We start from the raw sequence: 22,621 nt of genomic DNA, 5'->3' as shown, positions 1-22,621 counted from the left end.
GTCATTTTCTTAAGAAAAAAACTGACATGCAGACCTACATGAAATTTTTACAAGTTAATCAGTATTGAATTGAATTGTGTAATACTGTATACCTTGATATTTTCTAAAATGCTTACCTTACTGTATGCACTGTAGCTTAAGCATTCAACAGCGTAAACAATTGCAAGCACAAAAGTACAAGACATTACCATAAAACTATTTATTTGTATGTTCATGTTATTTGCAGGGTTGTCAAAATTTCTAATTTATAACAAATAATAAAAATAGTAAATTATAATAATAAATATAGTGCATTTAATAAACTGATAACAATTTGTTAAAAAAAATTAAGAATTAGTCCTATTTGTAAAGTATAAAAAGTAAATTACAACATTTTATGTATTACTTCTCACTCTATAATGTATTAGTCAAGCAAGCTAATGTGCTCTGAGAAGTCAGAGAAAATTGTTTACAATTATGTTGTGCATTTTAACAAGATATAGATGTCTTGGTTGAACATTGTTGATTAAGATACAAAAAAAAAATCTCAACAGATCTTGTCAGCGTCTCCAGATCTCATTTCAATCTCAGGGAAGACTGAAATACAATCCGATGTCACATAGTCTGCCACAGTAATTACAGTCAATTTATTACTAATCACAATAATCATCAGGCTTTTCATCATCAACACAAAATGATAACAGCTAATGTCTTGCGAGCTAATAACGGCAGTACAGAGCCATAGGTCCTATTTGACCTTGGCCGAAGGATGTGGCGTTGTGACGCTTGATGAACACGGCTGCTAAAATTTAGCACACTTGCTTGGCCAAGGCTTCAATTAAGGCGAGCAGAGGCTATTCCATGACTGCACCTTCTGTGTCTGTCTGAGAGGAAGAAAGAGAAAAAGACAGGAAACAGATACAGTTGGGCAAAAAAAGTATTTAGTCAGCCACCAATTGTGCAAGTTCTCCCACTTAAAAAGATGAGAGAGGCCTGTAATTTTCATCATAGGTAAACTTCAACTATGAGAGACAGAATGGGGGGAAAGAATCCAGGAAATCACATTGTAGGATTTTTAAAGAATTTATTTGCAAATTATGGTGTAAAATAAGTTTTTGGTCAATAACAAAAGTTCATCTCAATACTTTGTTATATACCCTTTGTTGGCAATGACAGAGGTCAAACGTTTTCTGTAAGTCTTCACAAGGTTTTCACACACGGTTGCTGGTATTTTGGCCCATTCCTCCATGCAGATCTCCTCTAGAGCAGTGATGTTTTGGGGCTGTCGCTGGGCTACACGGACTTTCAACTCCCTCCAAAGATTTTCTATGGGGTTGAGATCTGGAGACTGGCTAGGCCACTCCAGGACCTTGAAATGCTTCTTACGAAGCCACTCCTTCGTTGCCCGGGCGGTGTGTTTGGGATCATTGTCATGCTGAAAGACCCTGCCACGTTTCATCTTCAATGCCCTTGCTGATGGAAGGAGGTTTTCATTCAAAATCTCACGATACATGGCCCCATTCATTCTTTCCTTTACACGGATCAGTCGTCCTGGTCCCTTTGCAGAAAAACAGCCCCAAAGCATGATGTTTCTACCCCCATGCTTCACAGTAGGTATGGTGTTCTTTGGATGCAACTCAGCATTCTTTCTCCTCCAAACACGACGAATTGAGTTTTTACCAAAAAGTTCTATTTTGGTTTCATCTGACCATATGACATTCTCCCAATCCTCTTCTGGATCATCCAAATGCTCTCTAGCAAACTTCAGACGGGCCCGGACAGGGGGACATGTCTGGCACTGCAGGATTTGAGTCTCTGGCGGCGTAGTGTGTTACTGATGGTAGCCTTTGTTACTTTGGTCCCAGCTCTCTGCAGGTCATTCACTAGGTCCCCCCGTGTGGTTCTGGGATTTTTGCTCACCGTTCTTGTGATCATTTTGACCCCACGGGGTGAGATCTTGCGTGGAGCCCCAGATCGAGGGTGATTATCAGTGATCTTGTATGTCTTCCATTTTCTAATAATTGCTCCCACAGTTGATTTCTTCACACCAAGCTGCTTGCCTATTGCAGATTCAGTCTTCCCAGCCTGGTGCAGGTCTACAATTTTGTTTCTGGTGTCCTTCGACAGCTCTTTGGTCTTGGCCATAGTGGAGTTTGGAGTGTGACTGTTTGAGGTTGTGGACAGGTGTCTTTTATACTGATAATGAGTTCAAACAGGTGCCATTAATACAGGTAACGAGTGGAGGACAGAGGAGCCTCTTAAAGAAGTTACAGGTCTGTGAGAGCCAGAAATCTTGCTTGTTTTTAGGTGACCAAATACTTATTTTACAATTTACCAATTAATTAATTAAAAATCCTACAATGTGATTTCCTGGATTCTTTCCCCCCATTCTGTCTCTCATAGTTGAAGTGTACCTATGATGAAAATTACAGGCCTCTCTCATCTTTTTAAGTGGGAGAACTTGCACAATTGGTGGCTGACTAAATATTTTTTTGCCCAACTGTATAGTCGCAGACAGAAACAGAGAAATCTCTGTTACCTCAGGCAGTCCTTCTTCTCAGTGTTTTCTGATCTATGTTTGCATGCCTGCAGGACCAGCGTGCACCACAGTATAGCTTATAATGACTTTTCACCTGCAGTACATGAGAAAGATGGAGTATAGAGGATTATTATCATTCTCATATGCCTTTGAAACTATATATCCACATCGAATTCCTTAACCCCCACAGACCACAGCATCGATACGATTTATGGAATTTTCATAAATGGTTTCAGGAAACAACTGGTTATATAAACCATCATATTTATGCAGATTTTGAATTAGTATTTGATATGTAGTATCTTCCATATCAAATTGTTATAGGAATAGTTCACCCCCAGGAGATCCGATATGTAAATGAGTTTGTTTCTTCATCGCAACAGATTTGGAGAAATGTTGCATTACTTCACTGCACCTAATGGATCCTCTGCAGTGAATGGGTGCCGTCAGAATGAAAGTCCAAACAGCTGATAAAAACATTATAAATAATCCAAAAGTAATTCACACAACTTCAGTCAATTAATGTCTTTTGATGTGAAAAAATAAAAAAACGACTGCATCTGACATTGGTTATGATCACTAATATGACAAAGATTTCAAAGGTTTATTCTATTTATTTTTGAATGAATGAACAAAAAACAAAATATATGTTAGAAAGTGAGGTAAAATAATGTAATTTTAGTATGTTATTATTTACAGGTCAATTGGAATTTTGCAAAATTTGATCTGAAACCATCAACAATGGTTTCAGTAAGCAATCAGCATGTTTGTGTGACTTTGGCTTGCTGGAAATTTCAAACAGAAAATATCTTACTGCCAAAACTAATGCTATGATACATTTATTTTAAGTATATTGTGTTTTAAGTAGAATTTAATGCGACACAGGTATGCGATTAAGCAGAAATGGGTGTTCAGTATCTGATCTTTACGGTTATTCTCTTGCTGGCTTTCTATGTTATTACAAAGCTCCACAACCACTTCATCAATCAGAGCCAAAACACAAGCATGTGTGATGATTGGTTTACTGTAGCTAATGTCCCCTTCTTCCTGAAACACATTGGAAATGTGTGTTTGTTAAAAGTAATATATGAGTATAATAATGTCATTAAATTAATATATAATAAAATCTGACATGTTCAATTTACAAACACGTTAACTACCCCTTGGCTCAGTTCCAAATACCAACAACCTTGTCCAGAGGTCATCAATTAGCAGACTGCAGTCTAGATCAAGACACAAGATTTCTTCCACCCAGACAGCAAATAATTTATTATTTTTTATTATAATTATAAATGAATATAATTTATTATAATTAGAACTTAATATAATTATAAACAGCTATTAAAAAAAAATAATTTATACAATGAAAGGAGTTTAGCTGTCTGTCTCACTAAGGGTTTGCAAGGCATTGCGCAATAAAGATAATTCGTAGAGCAGCTCTGGAATGAACTGTATTTGGAAAATATTGAAAATGATGTGTTATTCTAGAGAAATTGTCAGTCTGAGAGACTTTGGATTAGATGTATGATTTATTGCTGACAACATGAAAATGTATATTATTGTCTTTCAAATTCATAAAATTGTATTTTATATCATCAAGATCACTATACTCTGTAGATATCAAAATCAGGCAACTTCACAGACAATAATGATATTCTTTAATTCATATTGTCGCTATATTGGTATTTATGTTTATACAGCCTACAATATTGTACTGAAAATTAACATGTTATTTATTTCCCCTGTGTATGCATAGAACATGTAATAATTTTGATGCATTTATGATTGTGTCAAATTAATAATAAAGACGCCTATATTTATGTTTGCAGTAAATTGGACAATGTCCTATACGAAGTAAAGGAATTCTGTCTAAATCCTTTCTGTGTTGTGAAAAAGCTATGCTAAGGCAAGACTGTAACAGAGAAATTAGATCATTTTCTGAAGAAATCGAGAGTGGTGCCTTTGCAAAGCACAATACTGTACTGGTGGTTGCTTACTGGTAAAAGCTCTTGTTTCTTATTCAGACCATGTTCCATATACAAAGTAGCCTATTTACAGTACATTTTCATGAATTTAGTGTTCCAAATTCAATACTATGCACTTATTGTATGCATTATGTACTCTACTAGTATATGAAGTTATTTTGTCATTCAACATCAGTGTATAATAACCAGTCCCATTCCGGTACATAACTGAAGCTGCAACCAGAATCAAGCCATGGCACAGTATCGGTATCTTAATTTATGCTTTTTCTTAAGTGGCACCTTCTGCCTGAGAGTGATTTGCATATGTATTCAGCCCATCTGAACAGACAGATCGCATGAGCAAATCAAACCAAATTTGTATTGGTGTGAACAGGCCTTTAGAGCACGTCTGTGCTTCATAATGTGATTTCTCGCAACTGAGACTAGGATTTTGCACAAGCCTGTTCTTAATGTTCCAGCACGTTGACAGCAGATGTGAGAATGCTGGTGCAGACAGCTGTGATGAGAAATAAAACTAAACATGTTGAAGAGAGATGCCATCAAAGATCATTCAGTGTCAGTCAACTTCATTCTTTGAGTTCTTAACTCAAAACTCCATTCAGCCAAATGATGAAGCCATCAACAATTATTTTCTGTAAGAATTTCTATATCTGATTTCATAGTACAGGTTATTTGTTCAGGATGCTGCCTCTCTATGAAGAGAGACTATTACACATTATGTCTGTAAGGTTCTGGATGATTTGATGTTCTTTTCTTCCCTTTATGAGTGCTGATGAGAATGCAAAAGCTTCCTCTCCTCTGCTGACTGAAGAGGAAGACCAGACTGATAAAGAGTGTATTGATCATCTTATTGATGATTTGTTGTTTACTGGGTGAAAATATCAATACGGAAAATGCTTAGTCTTAATGGATCCGTGTAGACACACATCCACATTGGCTGTTATGTCACTTAGAACAAAGACACAATTTAGGATTTGAATAGACGTGTCAATCAATGACTTTTCTGCTTAGCAATCAAAGCTAAAGAATCATTTTAGCACACTTTTAGCATTAAATGTACATGTGTGAAGTACTGTAAGTGTATATCTAAAGTGCCAGTGTTTTACTTTAAACATTTACAGTTATCAATAGATTAATTTCTCTTTTTCTCTTGTGCTCTATCATATCATATAGGGGTGTTGTTCGAGTGGATGTCAGCCTGCAGGATGTGGATATTGATCAGTGCTCTGCAGATGGCTGGTTTGCAGATGCCTGGCCACACAGGTGCAACCTCACCACTATGGAGGTGAGTCCAACTTCAAGCTTTTGCTTCAGTGTCATGATTGCAAACACTAAAGTTTTATTTATTTTTTCTTATTTAATACCAGTCACACTTCAGTGGATTACAAATATAATTAGAATATAACATTAAAGGAAAAGTTCATGTGGCAGCCTTTGTGAAAATAGATGCACATGATTCTGTTGAATGAGCACCTGTAGTGTATTTCAAAATGTAAAAGTATAATATAGATATTATTTATAAAATAAAAGGCCACTTAAAGGGTTACTCCACCCCAAAATGAAACTTTTGTCATTAATTACTCACCCTTATATCGTTCCAAACCCGTAAGACCTCTGTTCATTTTCAGAACGCAAATTAAGATATTTTTGATGAAATCCGAGCGCTTACTGACCATGTACTTGGTAATTATGTCAAATTAAACAAATTACATTTTAAATCATTATAATATTTTGTTGAGCTTTAAAGAAGTACATGTATTTTGATGTGTTGACTAACATACATACATCTAAAAGCACGTTACTGTAGTGTGCTATTTGATATTCAGTATTTTAAATATTCAGTATCTAAATTCCAAACATATAATTCCAAATATACATGGCACGTTTCAATAGAAATTACATATATATATATATTTGTTAGTATTTCAAAGATAATAGTAATAATGATATTATATAAAAATGTACATAAGTACGTCAAAAAGTCACTCTAAAGTTCAGCTAATTGCATTTATAATATAAATTAATTATATATTTAATTTAATCAATTTAAAATATAAACTATAAATTATAAATTAAACTATTTAAATTATAATTACATTTTCATGTAATGCAGTTACAGGACAGTTAATTGTCAAAAAAAAAAAACTAACAGCGGGATTTACCTGGGAGCCCCGATCACCTCTGATAAGAGAAAACGCCAATGAAATTGGCTAGTGGATTTTGCATACCTGAGCCACTCCCCGTGCATACGGATATAAAAGGGCGACAGGTGCATCCACTCATCAGGTTTTCCACTGAGGAGCCGAGAACTTGTCCCTGCCAACCAGCGATGATTCAAGATTGTGGCATGGGGACATAACGTCTCCGTTCCCTCCATCAGGCAACGAGGGTTACGTACGTAACCGAGACGTTCCCTATCTGTCGGTCACTACGAGTTATGTCGTGACGACATTAGAGGTCTATGGAAAGCGCTACAACCTGAACCCCGTCACAACCTTGTGGCATGCAGATGTTGACAAGCTAGCGCGTGTCAGACAAATGCCATGCAAAAGGTCGCAACCTTCCCATCGCCCCAGTGCAAATTTGCTGACCTTGGTACCCGCAGGGACCAGAGGTGAGTACATCACTGCTGGAGATGGCCAAGCCGCTGTTCCTTTCCCCACAGAAATTGGAAGGGATTTTGACCTTCAACGAAAGATAGCTTCAAGTCTTTCCTATTTGTTGTTACAGCTTGGCAGTAATGACTGGGAAGTGGGCCTTCCGGAGAAGGGTGCTACGAAGGCCACATCCTGCCCGTAGGGAGGTGACATGTGGAGACACTGATATGGACTGACCCAGGCCTGGGGCAGTACTACATATGACTGGACTCTGTGGCAGATCCTACCTAGGTGTAGGGAGGAGGGCTGCCAGCAGAGCCTGACAGAGTTCTCTGTCAAAGGGAAGACACGGGTTTACAGAGAGGGAAACCTTACCGTGGAAGAATACACATATGGGATTACCCGAAGGGAATCAAGCCATATGGACACCTAGCCCAGTCCAGGGGCTGACCGGAGACCCGGGCAAGCTAACACCAGTACTGGGCCTGGCGTCAGACTGCTCCGCCCAGCCTGACTGCCGGGGGTGCTGGAGGAACTCCACCATGTTCGCCGTCCAGGGAACTAAACTGGAGGAGGAAAAAAGCGCTTGTATCCCGGGTGAGGGGGAATGGCGCAGCAAGCGTGACACCGGCCAATGCTTCCCGCCACTTACCTGTTACCCAACACACGGGAAGAAACTGGCTCAACGCGGAGACTGTAAAATCTCGTGAAGTTGTTCGGTGTCGCCCAGACCGCGGCTCTACAGATGTCTGCTAAAGAGGCGCCGTGCGCCAACGCATGGGATTGGTATGCCAAGGCGATGGCATCCACTATCCGGTGGGCCAACCTCTGCTTGGAGACAGCCTTCCCTTTCTGCTGATCTCCATGGCAGACAAAGAGCTGCTCAGAGCTTCTGAAGCTCCGTGTGCGGTCCACATATATGCGCAGCGCTCTTACGGGACACAGCAACGCCAAGGCTGGGTCTGCCTCCTCCGAGGGCATTGCTTGCAGGTTCACCACCTGAACGCGGAAGGGCGTGGTGGGAACCTTAGGCACGTATCCAGGCCAGGGTCTCAGGACAACGTGAGAGTAGACCGTCCCGAACACAAGGCACTCTTCGCTTACCGAAAATGCTTGGAGGTCCCCGACCCTCTTGATGGAAGTGAGCAGGATCAGGAGCGCTGTCTTAGCAGACAGGAACTTCAGCTCAACTGAATCCAGCGGCTCAAAGGGACCCCTCTGAAGTCCAGTCAGGACGATAGAGAGATCCCAGGAGGGCACCTAGGAGGATTTAACCTCCTGGCACCCCTCAGGAACCTCACGTGCTTTCCCAGGGACCGGCCATCCACTGCATCGTGATGGGCCGCAATAGCAGCCACATACACTTTCAAGGTGGAGGGCGACAGCCTGCGCTCCAACCTCTCTTGCAGGAAAGAAAGCACTACTCCAATCGTGCATCTTCGGTGGTCTTCTCGACGAGAATAACACCAGTTTGCGAACAGACTCCACTTCAGTGCATAGGCTTGCCTAGTTGAAGGAGCTCTAGCCTGAGTGATGGTGTCCAACACAGCCCACTCAAGTCTGCCACGTCCCATCCAGGAGCCACACATGGAGGTTCCACAGATCTGGGTGCCATGTGGTGCCGAGCCCCAGAGAAAGGAGGTCCTTCCTCAGAATGCGCCAAGGAGGGGCTGTCGCGAGGAGCATGAGTTGTGGAAACCAGGTCCGGGTGGGCCAATATGGCGCAACCAACAAGACCTGCTCCTCGTCCTCCCTGACCTTGCACAGAGTATGTGCGAGCAGGCTCACTGGGGGAAACGCATACTTGAGCAGAGCCCGAGGCCAGCTGTGTGCCAGTGTGTCCGTGCCGAGGGGGCCTCGGTCAGGGAGTAATACAGCTGGCAGTGGGAGGACTCGCGGGAAGCAAACAGGTCTACCTGAGCTTCCCCGAATCGACTCCAAATCAGCCGGATCGTTTCGGGATGGAGTCGCCATTCTCCGGAGAACGTGAGCTGTCGTGAGAGCGCGTCGGCTGCTCGATTGAGCTCCCCCGGAAAGTGGACGGCACGCAGCGATTTGAGCTGTGTCTGACTCCAGAGGAGGAGATGGCGGGCGAGCTGTGATATGCGGTGTGATCGTAGACCTCCCTGGCGGTTGATGTATGAAACAGCTGCAGTGTTGTCCGTACGGACCAACACATGCTTGCCTAACAGCAGTGGCCGGAACTGCCTCAAGGCCAGATGCACTGCCAGTAGCAGTAGTTGATGTGCCAAAGCAGTCGAGGCCCTGTCCAGAGCCCCGAGGCTGCCTGCCCGTTGCATGTAGCGCCCCAGCCCGTGCTGGAGGCATCTGTTGTGACAACAACATCCCGGGACACTTGTTCTAAGGGCACCCCGGCCTTTAGAAATGCAAGGTCCATCCAGGGGCTGAAAGAGCGGCGACACGATTGCATGATGGTCACACGATGTTTACCGCGGCGCCATGCCCATCTCGGGACTCGTGCGTGTAACCAGTGCTGAAGTGGTCTCATATGAAGCAACCCGAGCGGCGTGACTGCGGCTATGGATGCCATATGCCCCAGGAGTTTCAGCGGAACCACTGTCCTGCCTCTGAAGGAACTCAGGCAGTTCAGCACTGATTGGGCATGCTCGTCCGTGAGACGTGCCGTCATACTCACGGAGTCTAACTCCACACCGAGAAAAGAAATTCTCTGCACAGGAGAGAGCTTGCTCTTTTCCCAGTTGACCTGAAGCCCCTCTTTTCCCAGTTGACCTGAAGCCCCAACTGGCTGAGGTGCCGGAGCACCAGGTCCCTGTGACCACACAACTGTTCTCGCGACCGGGCCAGGATGAGCCAGAGATGGCGCTCTTGGGCCACGAGAGTGGACATCGCCTTCCTGAGGGACCGTGCCGTGACTTTCGTCGCCCGGAGGGATGCAAGGTAGAGGTGGCCTGGCCCGCAGCACTGTAAGCCTTGGCCGCGAGAGGAGCCGTTAACTTACAGGCTTTAGATGGGAGACGCGAACGATTCCTCCAAGTGGCGGCGTTTTGTGGGCACAAGTGCCCCGCAACCGCTCTCTCCACCTGGGGAATGTCCACGTACCCCCTAGCCGCCCCGCCATCGAGGGTAGTGAGGACGGAGGAGGGAGACGAGCGGCTTCTGGCCGTGAAAGGGGCCGTCCACGACTTCATCAGCTCCTCATGCACATCCGGGAAGAAAGGCACCGGGGCAAAGCGCAGTTCTGAGCCGCGTCCCGCCCCGATAAACCAATCATCCAGCCGCGAGGGCTTGGGACTGGGCGCATGAATCATCCATGAACGCATCTTCAGCGTGTTGGATGCCGAGACACTGAAGACAACAATCGTGTCCGTCATCCGCGGACAGGTAACGTCCTGCAAACAAGAGACCACACGGAACGGCATCTTTAAAAAGACGCGAAGCATCCGCGATTTGGTCTTTTAGAATTTGCTCTTTCAGTTGAAGTGCCCAGGGGAATCGCTGCTGGAGGGACACCGCTGATTGCACCGTAACGCCAACCGGGAACAAGTAGAGGTAGAAAAGGCTTAGTGGAGATCAGCAAACTTCTCATCCACTCGGCTCCGAAGCAAAAATCTGATGAGTGGATGCACCTGTCGCCCTTTTATACCCGTATGCACGGGGAGTGGCTCAGGTATGCAAAATCCACTAGCCAATTTCATTGGCGTTTTCTCTTATCAGAGGTGATCGGGGCTCCCAGGTAAATCCCTAATGTCGTCACAACATAACTCGTAGTGACCGACAGATAGGGAACTATACATTCAGGTCTTTAAGAACTTTACAAAAAAAAGCACACTAAAACTATTACTTTATATTATTTTATATTATTCAAAAATATCTTACTTTTTTCACAGAAAATCAAGAAACAAATTGTCAACAAAAGTCATATGATAGCTGCTAAACAGCTCAAAACTTAAGACCTAAAATTAAGTTATATGTAGTAAAAATGGTGCCATTAACGCTAAAAGGCATTGTTGATATATTTACTGCTTTGATTCTTAATTTTTTAAGAAAAACTATTCCTTTAATATCCCCAGTTTGCAGTAGAACATAAATAATTTGAACTCTTCAGGACCTCTTACAAAGCAGTCCAAAAATCACATCAGTGCAGAGCAGCATGCCAGCTCACATTGTGATTTCCGCTCTTGATTCATGGCGTTCATCCTGCTGTTATTTTGAATGACAAAATACATTTTTATATGTATCTTTGACCTTCTGGCTCAACAGTGAATGATTTTGTTGTGTCTTAATGCTGTTAACCTGATGCTTGGAGGATTGCAGTTATAAAGAGAATAGATTTTTAAGGTCTGGCTCCTTCATAATGAATGTGATGTAAAGATTGCACAGGGTGCACTGAATAATTGAAGAAAGCTCTTTGTGTGCTCGGCCTCCTGATGGACACTGCACAGTGTGCGTGTGCGAGACATAGTCGAGCATACCGCACATAGCAACACAGCATCTTCACTATATTATGCAATTGAATTGTGACCTCTGTCATAATAGCTTTCATCCACCCCTCGTAACAGGTCTGTTGACGGTGACGCTGACTATAAATAGAGCTCAAAACTGCATTGCAATCAAGAGTTTTAATGTAATGTGATATAGCGGCTTTGTACCAGTGGGCCCCTTGTATGCAAAAAATCTGTAATTCACTCTCATTATCTTGGATGTTTGACGCTGAAACTGCAGCCCACATGTCACTGAACCTGTTTAAGCCAAACCAGAGATTTCCGACTTCATCAGATTAGGGCTGTAGTACTCGAGTCCGGTCTTGAGACATTTTTCTATCGTCTCGGACTCGTTGGTGTTTGCACTCGGACTTGTCTCAGACTTGGCTATTGGACTCGCCAAATGTTCTCGTTGGACTCGACCGAGTCCAGCATTATGCTTTTTTTTCTCCTTCCAAATAAAACCATATTCGCATGTCGCGCCTAAAAACGCGTGGAAAAAGCTAGGCGCGCGGCTTTCTCCTTCTTTCCAAAGCACTTTGTAGCCTACGCTCTATGCTCACGCTCCTGTGGCGTCTGCCATTGCTAAGCAACCATGACCTGTGTTCTCCATGAAGACGCGGTTTCAGCAAAGGATAAATGGATTTCCAGCACTAAAAATCCCTTGCAGTAGCTCTGCAACTAAATTTATTTTAAAAATGGCTATCCTTGTACAGCTATGATCAGCTGTCTCTCCATCTTGTCTTAGCTTTCAATTTTGTTACGGGAAAGGATGGAATTGTATGTTGTAACGCTCACCGCTGTTAAAAAAAAAAAAAAGTTTTTTTGTTGGCTCTAATATGCACAGTTAATTATTCATTTATTTATCACAAGTAATCATCATTGCAAAAAAAAAAAAAAAACTCCACTGTTACCACACATCACAGAATTTCCTCATTTCATGCAGGACTATTATTACAAAGGCAAAATCAATGCAAATCAGTGGATATGTCTATGTTATACACAATTATTATTATAAAGCAGTATAATACATATAATATTGTATAACAATACTGTTACACTATAATAAAAAGACTGAAAATGTGAAGTTGCACTTCAGCTTGTATGAAATAGTGAAATTAACTCTCGTGGGAGTACATGTGAGACCACACTCAAGAGTGTGAAATAAGAGTGTTAAATTAACACTGAAGCAGAGTTAAAGTTAATGAGGTAATTAAGAGATTCATTGAGTGGTGATTGACCATTATTGAAGACACCTGATGTTAACGAGCAGAATCACCAAAGACGAAAATCACTCTGGCTGTGTCCAAATTCAGGGTCTGCATCCTCCTTAGGATCCTTCCTACCCGGTTGAAGGAGGAGGGATCCTCCGACGTCCGCAAAACCCGGAAGTCGGTGTTTGTGAATTTGGACAGCCTACCCTTCTTTCAGTTCCCTCCCTTACCCGTTGCTCATATCCTGTCGCCTAGCAACCGTGACAGCGCCAAGCAAGAAGTGGGAAAATGGACAAACAAAGAGTTATTCTCCTCATTTTAATTCTTTTGGAAGAAATAAAGCAATTAAATAAATTAAATACTTTCTTTGCTCGTTGTCGGAGAGTTTTTTATATCAGACTACAAGACAGTCACATCCAGGTAAGCCATTATAGCCTATTTTTATTTGTTTTTAAGTATTCTACTAATTTCTCCTACAAATTCATTGACCCGAAGCATAAACTTTAGCTTGTTTTGTCAGAGAAACTCCTCTCCCACTCCGCTACCGCTCGCTTCGTCCGCCATTACGCTCTGCCGAAAAGAATTATGGGATAGGTAGGACGGGAAAGGATCCACCACACCCATCCTTCCAATTCGGGGAAAAGGAGGACGTATTTGTGGGCCGCATTTGAAGGATCCTACGAATTTGGACAGCCTTCGTCGCGGCGCTGTGACGTAACATCCTTCAAATGAGTACTCCGAAGGATGCAGACCCTGAATTTGGACACAGCCAATGTCTGTGTCACCATTATAGTGGTCAGCGTTTACTTTAGTTGGGCTCTTGACCCTTATGTGTTCTCACATGTACTCCCAGGAGAGTTAATTTCATCCTGGATTTTTTGCTGTGTACCTAAAGTATATAAAATGTAAATAAAGTAAATAAAAATAATTTGATCCTACAGCTCCAAACTTGGTCCTAGAGGGCCGGTGTCCTGCAGAGTTTAGCTACAACCCTAATTAAACACACTTGAACCACCTAATCAAGCTCTTACTAGACACACTAGAAACTTCCAGATAGGTGTGTTAAGCCAGTTGGAGCTAAAGTCTGCAGGGCATTGGCCCTCCAGGATCTAGTTTGAAGACCCCTGTCCTACAGAGTTGTTACTTTGCACATGCTTTATGATCATTACAAATAATAATGCAAAATAATTTTCTTAGAATAGAAGATATGCTGTCTCTCGCATCACATACATTATCAATAATTGAGTATGTGGTCTTGAAGAGGATCCTTTTTTTTTTCTCTCATTTGGACTCGGTCTTGACTTGGACTCAAAATTTTTTGACATGGACTTGAGCCTCTTTGGACTCGGTCTTGACTCGGTCTCGACTAGTCCTGGTCTTGGACTTGTCTTGGACTCGACAAAGCTGGACTTGACTCCAGCTCTACATTAGACCAAGAATATCATTAGCAAAGACTTCCGGAATGTGTAATACTCTACAGCATATGCATTTAGCCATTGTGGTTGAAGGTTTGGTTTTGGTTTGACTGTGGATGCTAAAACATCCTACTGTGTAAGACAAGCATCAATCGTATTTAGGGTCAGTGCAAATTCTAACCCTCAGTAGAAAGCTTTGATGTGTAGCGTTCATGCATAACCCATGGCCTTGCTAGCACCATACTGTGTGTGTACAGTGTGAGCTACAGGAGTGCAGTCCTTTGGTAACCTTCCAGAAGCCTAGAAACTTCAAGAACATCCTAGCAGCGTATTTAAATGCAAAGCATTATGAAAAGCTGGAGCCATTGGAGAGACCAGTATAAACAATGATGACCAGGAGTAGATTTTCAATCAGATGAGAGGGTTTACTGAAGACAGTGGACTCAGCACTGACAGTGGAAGAAGTCAAAGTCAGCAATACAGCAATGATCAAAGAATACTTAAAATTAGAGAAATCTTGATCATCATTGACCCACTTTGTTCTTCAATCTGTCATAGGTTGGTCAGAGGTTAGTCTTAAATCCATGAAGATTTTTCTTTCTGACATCTCTAAAGTTGTGTGGTCTCTCATAATAGCAAACAACCTCTGCGATTTTTTTTTCCTATTCAAAGTTTTGTCATTTTGATTTTTGGACGAACTATCCCTTTAATTCTAAAAAGGGTTTTAAATGCTAATGTATGTGTTACTGGAAACGTGCATTATTGTCATTTATAAGAACTGATAGCAAACACACATCTTCTGAAAATGTAAAAATGTTGTGGCATTTGTGGTTTTTCTGTGCTGTACACCCAACCAGACAAGAGAAAACAGCTCATTCTCTAGTGTTTGTAGAGTTATTCATACAATCAGGCCAAAATTAGACAAGACAGACAAATATCCGCCAGGGTATAAATAGTCTGTAGAAAAGCAGACAAACATGCATGATTCAAAGACGTGCACACATTGTCTATTGGACTTTCCATTTGGTTATTTTGGTGAAATAGCTGTGCTATTTTCAGCAGCACTTTGAATTGATCTTTTCTTGGTGAGTCACACACCTGCTGTTTTGCATTGATCATACACTGCTGTTATTGCTACTTTAAGCCACTGAACTTAACAGTGTGTTTGAACCCCCTCTGAAGTTTGATATTTAGAAATACATCCACCGGTGGAGTAATTACTTTTCCTTCCATTTATGTCTCTCTGTAGGTTGTGTTAAAGAAAAAAAAGATTTAGTGTGAGATGAAATATCCGTTTAACTCGCTCGCTGTATGACAGGGATGTATGGTTTCGATAGGCTGCGGTACTAATGAGGAAACAAGGCAGAGAGAGGCTCAGAGGAAGTGGCATTAAAGAGAGCCATCGTTTATAACCTTGTGCCTCTACAGGCCTGATATTCCTTACAAAAATCCCAGTATGGACGCTATGAGGAAACTATGCTTCCTTATGAATTCTGCTCTAAAAGTAGAAGCACAGATTGAGTTTGCTAATTCATAAAGGACGTGTGGGAAGAAATTCTCGGGTTTCAAAGAAGCAGGAAGAAGTGGTTTTAAAAGTAGATAAAATATGTGAGTGGTTCTTGCTAAACTTGCCCTCACAATAACACGATAGGGTGTTAACAATGGCTGCCTAAAGATGTGGTCACATTAGGGTCATCATATGTCAAAATCAACCAAGTTTCGGTAGCTTCCCTGGCTCAAAGTTTTGATTTTGTCAGTGTTAAAAAGACAAACATACATAGTTATGAAAGACAAATATTAAATGTCATGGATGAATATTTACAGAGTAATCCACTATTTTGTGGAGGGAGTTTTGACAGTTTTCACCTGAGATTTGGAGCCGAATTACAAAGGGATTAAAAATGACTTCTGAAAGAAGGCAGCGTCTTTATGTTGTCTTTACACAGAGATTGGTTGGTCTATTAGTAAAAACAATTGACTTAAGCAATCTTTGTTGTATTATATGTTAACAGTGAAATCCTTATATCTCTAAAAAAAGATTGGGTAACACTTTATTTTAAGGTGTCATAATACAGAGTAATTATCTAATTAAGTACTTAGTAGTAGCCGTTGTACTTACATGAATCAAAATGTACTTAACATTTAACTAAGTTATGGAACAGCCTGTAATTACAATTTGTATTTATGTAGCTATAATAGGCAGCTACTGTTACACATATTTAACAGACCGAGTCTGTTACACAGCTACTTGTACACTTAAGTACAATCTTGATACACTTTATTTTAAGTAGCGTATGCCTATGTAATATTCTGTAATTCTAATGTAATTAGAAATGTATTACATGTATTTTAGCTGTGTACTGGCGGGTTAAATCAAACTAAAGTGCAGCTAGATAAGGTGTAAAGTATAGATACACATAGTACACTTAAGTACAATCTTGATGCACTTTATTTTAAGTAGCTTATGCCTGTGTACTTACATTTTTAATTACGTTGTATAATGTGTGCAACACATGTAACAATCTTTTGGTTGCATAAGTTGCTGTGTAAACAGACTCGGTCTGTTGCATATGTGTAACAGTAGCTGCCTATTACATCTACAAAATTACAAACTGTAATATTTAAGGTATAAATATATGATATTTTAAGGTCCTTATATATTTTTGGGTCTTTTTTGTGGTATGTTCATTTTTAAGGCCCTATATATGTTTCAGTTCCAGAGATATACATAAAAAAAATTATTTATGGCACTCAAACAGGTATATTCTACGCAATTGTTGTGATCGAGGAAAAGACAATGCATTTCTAGTTTTAACATTATTTGTTCTTCAGTCATTTCTTTTTAAAGTTCCACTGGAGTATCGTGAAACAGCTTTTATGCAATATGTTGACATACTTTCAACAAAAACAAGAAAACAGGGCAGGACATATCAAGCGATCCCACCTTTTTTTTTTTCTTTTTTAAAGCCAGTAACATTTCACTTATGTCACAACTCAGCCAGAGCTGTTGATTCAGCTTGGTTCTTGATTCTTGTCACAGGGGCCGGTGTTGGGAGTTCCTTGTCGTCACGTAACGTTAACGGCAGATGCGTCCCTCACTGGTTGGGGTGTGGTCATGAGTGGCCACCCTGCCTGTGGTCTGTGGAGCGGCCACCATCTCAAGTGGCACATCAACTGCCTGGAGATGCTGGCTGTGGTTCGAGCGTTAAAACACTTTCTCCCAGTCCTAAGAGATTGCCATGTGTTGGAGCACACCGACAACACAGCGGTGGTCTCTTATATCAACCACCAGGGAGGTCTGTGTTCGCACCCCTTGTAAAAACTGGCGTGCCAGATCCTTGTGTGGGCTCAATGGAAACTCCTTTCAATCAGAGCAGTTCACATCCCTGGGCATCTCAATCAGGGAGCAGACAACCTGTCGAGACAGGGGCTGAGGCCCGGGGAATGGAGACTCCACCCAGAGGTGGTGTGTCAGATTTGGAGAATGTTTGGCCAGGCTCAGGTGGACTTGTTTGCGACTCAGGAGACATCGCACTGTCCCATCTGGTTCTCTCTGACTCATCCAGCTGCTCTCAGGCTGGACAGCATGGTGCAGACTTGGCCAAGGCTTCGTCTATACGCTTTTCCCCCAATTGCTCTGCTCCCGGATGTTCTGGAGAGAGCGCGCCAGGACGGGGTCCGTCTGATGCTAGTAGCCCCGTTCTGGCTGGGTCAAGTATGGTTCTCGGACCTGATTTCCCTTCTCAACGACTCTCCATGGGAGATTCCCATCAGGAGCGATCTCCTCTCACAGGAGGAACGTACGATCTTTCACTCCCGCCCGGAGTTGTGAAAGCTGTGGGTGTGGCCTCTGAGGGGGCACAACTCGTAGCTTCAGGTCTCTCAACTGAGGTTGTTGAGACCATCCTCCAATCCAGAGCTCCCTCTACGAGGAAACTAAATGCCCTGAATTGGAAACTTTTCACTTCCTGGTGTAGAGATCGCTAGTTTGACCCAGTTAACTACCTGGTCGGTTCAGTGCTAGAGTTCTTGCAGGCTCAATTCTCTGCAGGGTTGACCCACTCCACCCTGAAGGTGTACGTGACAGCTATAACTGCTTACCACGCCCCTCTCGGTGGCCAGTCTGTGGGAAGACACCCCCTGGTTACATGTTTCCTCCGCGGTGCGCTGAGACTGAGGCCTCCTATACGACCTCATGTTCCTCCATGGGATCTGGCCGTGGTTCTGGAGGCTCTCTGCAAACCTCCGTTTGAACTTATTGAGGAGGTTTCAGATCGAGTTCTGACACTTAAGACTGTCTTCTTGTTAGCCATCACTTCTTTGAAGAGAGTCGGATATTTACAGGCCCTGTCAGTGGCCCCCTCCTTTCTAGAGTTTGCGCCAGGCCTGGCCAAAGCTTTTCTGAACCCCAGGCCAGGGTACGTCTCTAAAGTGCTCTCCTCAGTACCACGGCCACGGCCTGTCGTAATTCAGGTTTCTGTCCTCCTGCCTTTAGGGAGCCTGACCAGCAGAAGCTTAATTGCATGTGCGAGCACTGGACACATACTGTATGTCAACAGAGCTGCCATGTGGAGGAAGTCCGACCAGTTGGTTTTATGTTATAGTCCTTCCAAGAGGGGTCTGCCTGCTACTAAGCAGACCCTCAGTTGGTGGATTGTTGATGCCATTTCTATGTCATATGAGTCCTCTGGTCTCCCCTCACCCTTGGGGGTCAAGGCTCACTCCACCCGAATGAACTGACCTGAATGACCTGCATAGCCACACCCGACAGGAAGGCCTTGGAGGACGCCAAGGCCTTCCTGTCGGGTAGCCTTGGCGTCCTCCAAGGCCTTCCTATCGGGTGTGGCTATGCAGGATATATGTAACGCTGCGGGTTGGTCTACGCTGCTCACCTTTGTCAGGTTTTACGACCTTGACGTTCGTACCGCTCCTGGTACCTCCGTTCTCTTGCCGTAGTTGTGCTCAGTACATACACTACGCAGGGACTTGTAAGTCTGGCAGCATGGGCATTCTCGTTCCCAAAGCGTTCGACGCAGCTCGAGTTCAAGGTTACATATGTAACCCTAGTTCTCAGAGGGAACAAGACGCTGCATCTCCTGCCATACTTCCGGCATCCCTGCGAGCGCTTCCTTCATTCTACCAGAAGCTGCCGCTGCCTCCACCGCACAGGCTTTTATAGCTTTCTGGTCACACAACACCCTGTCCGTGACGTTGCGCCCATCCATTGGTCTGATTACACACGTTTCAGAGCGTGGTCACACTGAAGGCGTTTCCAAAGCGTTCAATGCAGCGTCTCGTTCCCTCGGGGAACTAGGGTGACATTTCTCAGTTCATAACCCCTTTAAGGCTAACATATTCATACTTAAAGTAAAAAAAAATATAACATTTTGATTGCATGGGGACTTTAAAAGTAGAAAAGGGATCAGCTGAATGCAAAATTGGCCAATATTTGGTTTTTGACCACTGAAAATGTGTACAATTTAACAGTTTATTCATAGAGACACAGTGAAATCCCTAGGCTATATCTCTGAAAACAGACCATGCAGGGCCTTAAAAATTAAGATACTGAAAGAAAAGTTTGATAAGAACTAAGATATAACAAGAAATTAAGATATCTTTAATAGTTCCTATATGCATGCAAACTTCAGAAAAAAAAAATGTCACCATTGGCATTTAATGTGACAAATATAGCTAAAGTCAGCAGAATTTACTAAAAGGCCTAAATACTTACTAAATAAAAAGTCATTTCTAAAGTCATTTTTACTGCCCATCCACCAAATAGTGGATTACTCAGTAAATATTCATCCATGCCATTTAATATTTTTGGATTTCTTTGCCATTTATGTATTTCTTTCATAAAACATAAAATTATTAATAATAATAATAATAAATAACAACATAAATAATCTGAGCCAAGGATCTCTGTTTGACTTGACACATTAGCAAAACGTTAGCATGGGGGAATCTTTCACCCTCACATGTGATTGGGCCCTAAAATTCTAGGGCTTTGTTCAAATCAGTGATCCTAAGTATGAGAAATACTAAGAGTGATGATTGCTTTACTTTCCGAATAGGCACTAGGCAAGGTTTTGTTTTTTATAAATATTTTTTTTTTCCTACTTATAGCCATAGGGTCATCATTTCACATTATATTTGTGAGTTCTGGCTGTCATGGTGATCATAAAGTATCATGTCAGCTTCTGCTTCATTCATGATAAATTGATCTCCTTTTTCAATCTGCTGTGATAATGTCACTATTTATAGACTGTAAATGAATAGGATGCTGATATGAAAGAATTACAGAGAGTGGAATACAGCTCCATTTATAGAGAGCACGTGAGGGAATGTGTGCCAGAGCTATAACCAGAAAGACTCATGAATCACATTGATTTGGTCATGGCAAAACTACTGCTGCCACACTCAATATGACAATCAATTCTATCATGATGTGTGGCAACAGGCCAGCAATACCATTCAATGGCTGTGCTGTTTTTTTGGTAACTACTTAGAGCAGTTTCCTCTCGTGTAAATTAATTAGTCCAATCGTAAGTAGATTTGATATGATGTGATTTTTGGTGGCTGCTGTCCAAAAATTAATAATGGTATCACAAAAAAACAAAAAAAAACTAAATAAAATGTGTCAGCTAAAATGAAATATTAGAATAGTCACCAAAAACCTTAGATGATTTATGTATTGCTGTAAATGATATATTAACAAAGTATATGTTGTACATATAGTTTTACTCTGAAATCTGATTGGAAAAAAGTCTACAAACCAATGTTATAAAAGCAGACTATTGAGAGGTAAAAAAAAATTATAAATTAATTAAACCCAAAAATGCATGTAACAAACAAATACACTTTTAAAGAGGAAAAAAGAAAAGAGAAAAAAAAAACTGCATACATTCATATACTTACTAAGGCCAGTTTTTACTTGTATTTGGCACTTGGCGAGCATTCATTTTAGGCCCTGAATATACACACAACTAGTCAAGTATCATTTACTTTGTTTAAGCACCTTTTGCTTTTATAGCAGCCAGTTTTTTTTTGAACAAGAGTCTGCGGCATTAACTTAGCACATTTTGATTTGTCTTTTTTTTCTATACTCTTCCTTGCAAAACAGCTCCAGACAAATCTCTTCTAATCATTCCACGTTTCTTTGATTGGAATTAGGTCTGGTCTGTGAAGCTGTGTTCACACTGCCAGCAACTTTATCTCTCCATGTCGCTTGTCTCCGTACGTCAAGTCGCTTGTGGGCATTCCTATAGTGCTGTTGCTGTAATGTTATCATTAGACTACATCTCTGAAATTATCTTTAGAAAATGCGATCACAGATGATATATATTGATGATAAAACTAAGATATTATAATTTGACAAGGAAGTAGTTTTCTCGATGTTAAAGAAGTAATATTTTGCTGTTGGAAGATTCATTACATAACTGTAAATTGAATATGTTTTGGTCAACAGCTAAAATACTAAAAATTGTGCCTGTGTCCAAATATATATGGACTTAACCGTGTGTGTGTGTGTGTGTGTGTGTGTGTATATATATATATATATATATATATATATATATATATATATATATATATATATATATATATATATATATATATATATATTAGTGCTGTCAAATACTGTCTATCGTGATTAATCGCATCCAACATTTCTTTTATGCCAAAAATCATTAGGATATTAAGTAAAGATCAAGTTCCACGAAGATATTTAGTAAATTTCCTACAGTAAATATATCAAAACTTCATTTATGATTAGTAATATGCATTGCTAAGGACTTAATTTGGACAACTTTAAAGACGATTTTCTCAATATTTAGATTTCAAACCATACATCAATGGAAAGCTTATTTATTCAGCTTTTAGATGATATATAAATATCAGTAAAAAATTTACCCTGATGACTGGTTTTGTGATCCAGGGTCTTGCACACACACAAACGCAAACACATATACTGTATCTTACAATGGCGTTTTAGTATAAAATAAAATAAAAAATAATATAAAATGTAAAAAAATCTAAAGTGAAAAAATTGTCAAAAAAGTAAAAATTACGAGAATAAATATTTAAATATTTATACTTTATTCCCATAATTTTGACTTTATTCTCAAAATATTACGACTTTAATCACACCCATATTCAGTTGCCAGTGATCACTGTTGCTCGTGTCACTGCAAGTCGGCAGTGCTCCATTGAAAAAAAAAATACAGTCATGTCATTTTGTTGCTGTGTTGCTGGAAGTGTGAACAGCCCAATTCCAAAATGTTCTTCTTATTTTGAAGCCATTAATTTGTTGACTCGAACGGCTCAAAAGTCATAGTCACAAGTGGCAATGTGATGTCAATATGGAGCTTACAAAAAGCAATAGAAATAGAGCAGACATCCTGTATTTCAGTTTATCTGAACAGGTTTGT

At 41.2% G+C, this 22,621-nt stretch overlaps 1 protein-coding gene across 1 annotated transcript in view; it reads left to right on the top strand.

The window, feature by feature from the left end:
- Positions 1 to 22,621, top strand: part of gpr158a (G protein-coupled receptor 158a) — a gene marked incomplete at both ends in the record, with an annotated part of 112,343 nt that overhangs the window by 10,519 nt on the left and 79,203 nt on the right. Inside the window, one exon of the mRNA XM_079406478.1 lies at positions 5,677 to 5,788. Within this exon, the coding sequence (XP_079262604.1) occupies positions 5,677 to 5,788 (112 nt within the window). The remainder of the gene's footprint in view (positions 1 to 5,676; positions 5,789 to 22,621) is intronic.

Source organism: Barbus barbus (genome assembly GCF_936440315.1).
Source record: "Barbus barbus genome assembly, chromosome: 44".
Lineage (NCBI taxonomy): Eukaryota > Metazoa > Chordata > Actinopteri > Cypriniformes > Cyprinidae > Barbus > Barbus barbus.
Note: the sequence above shows the minus strand (reverse complement) of the source record. Positions and strands in the feature narration are given on the sequence as shown.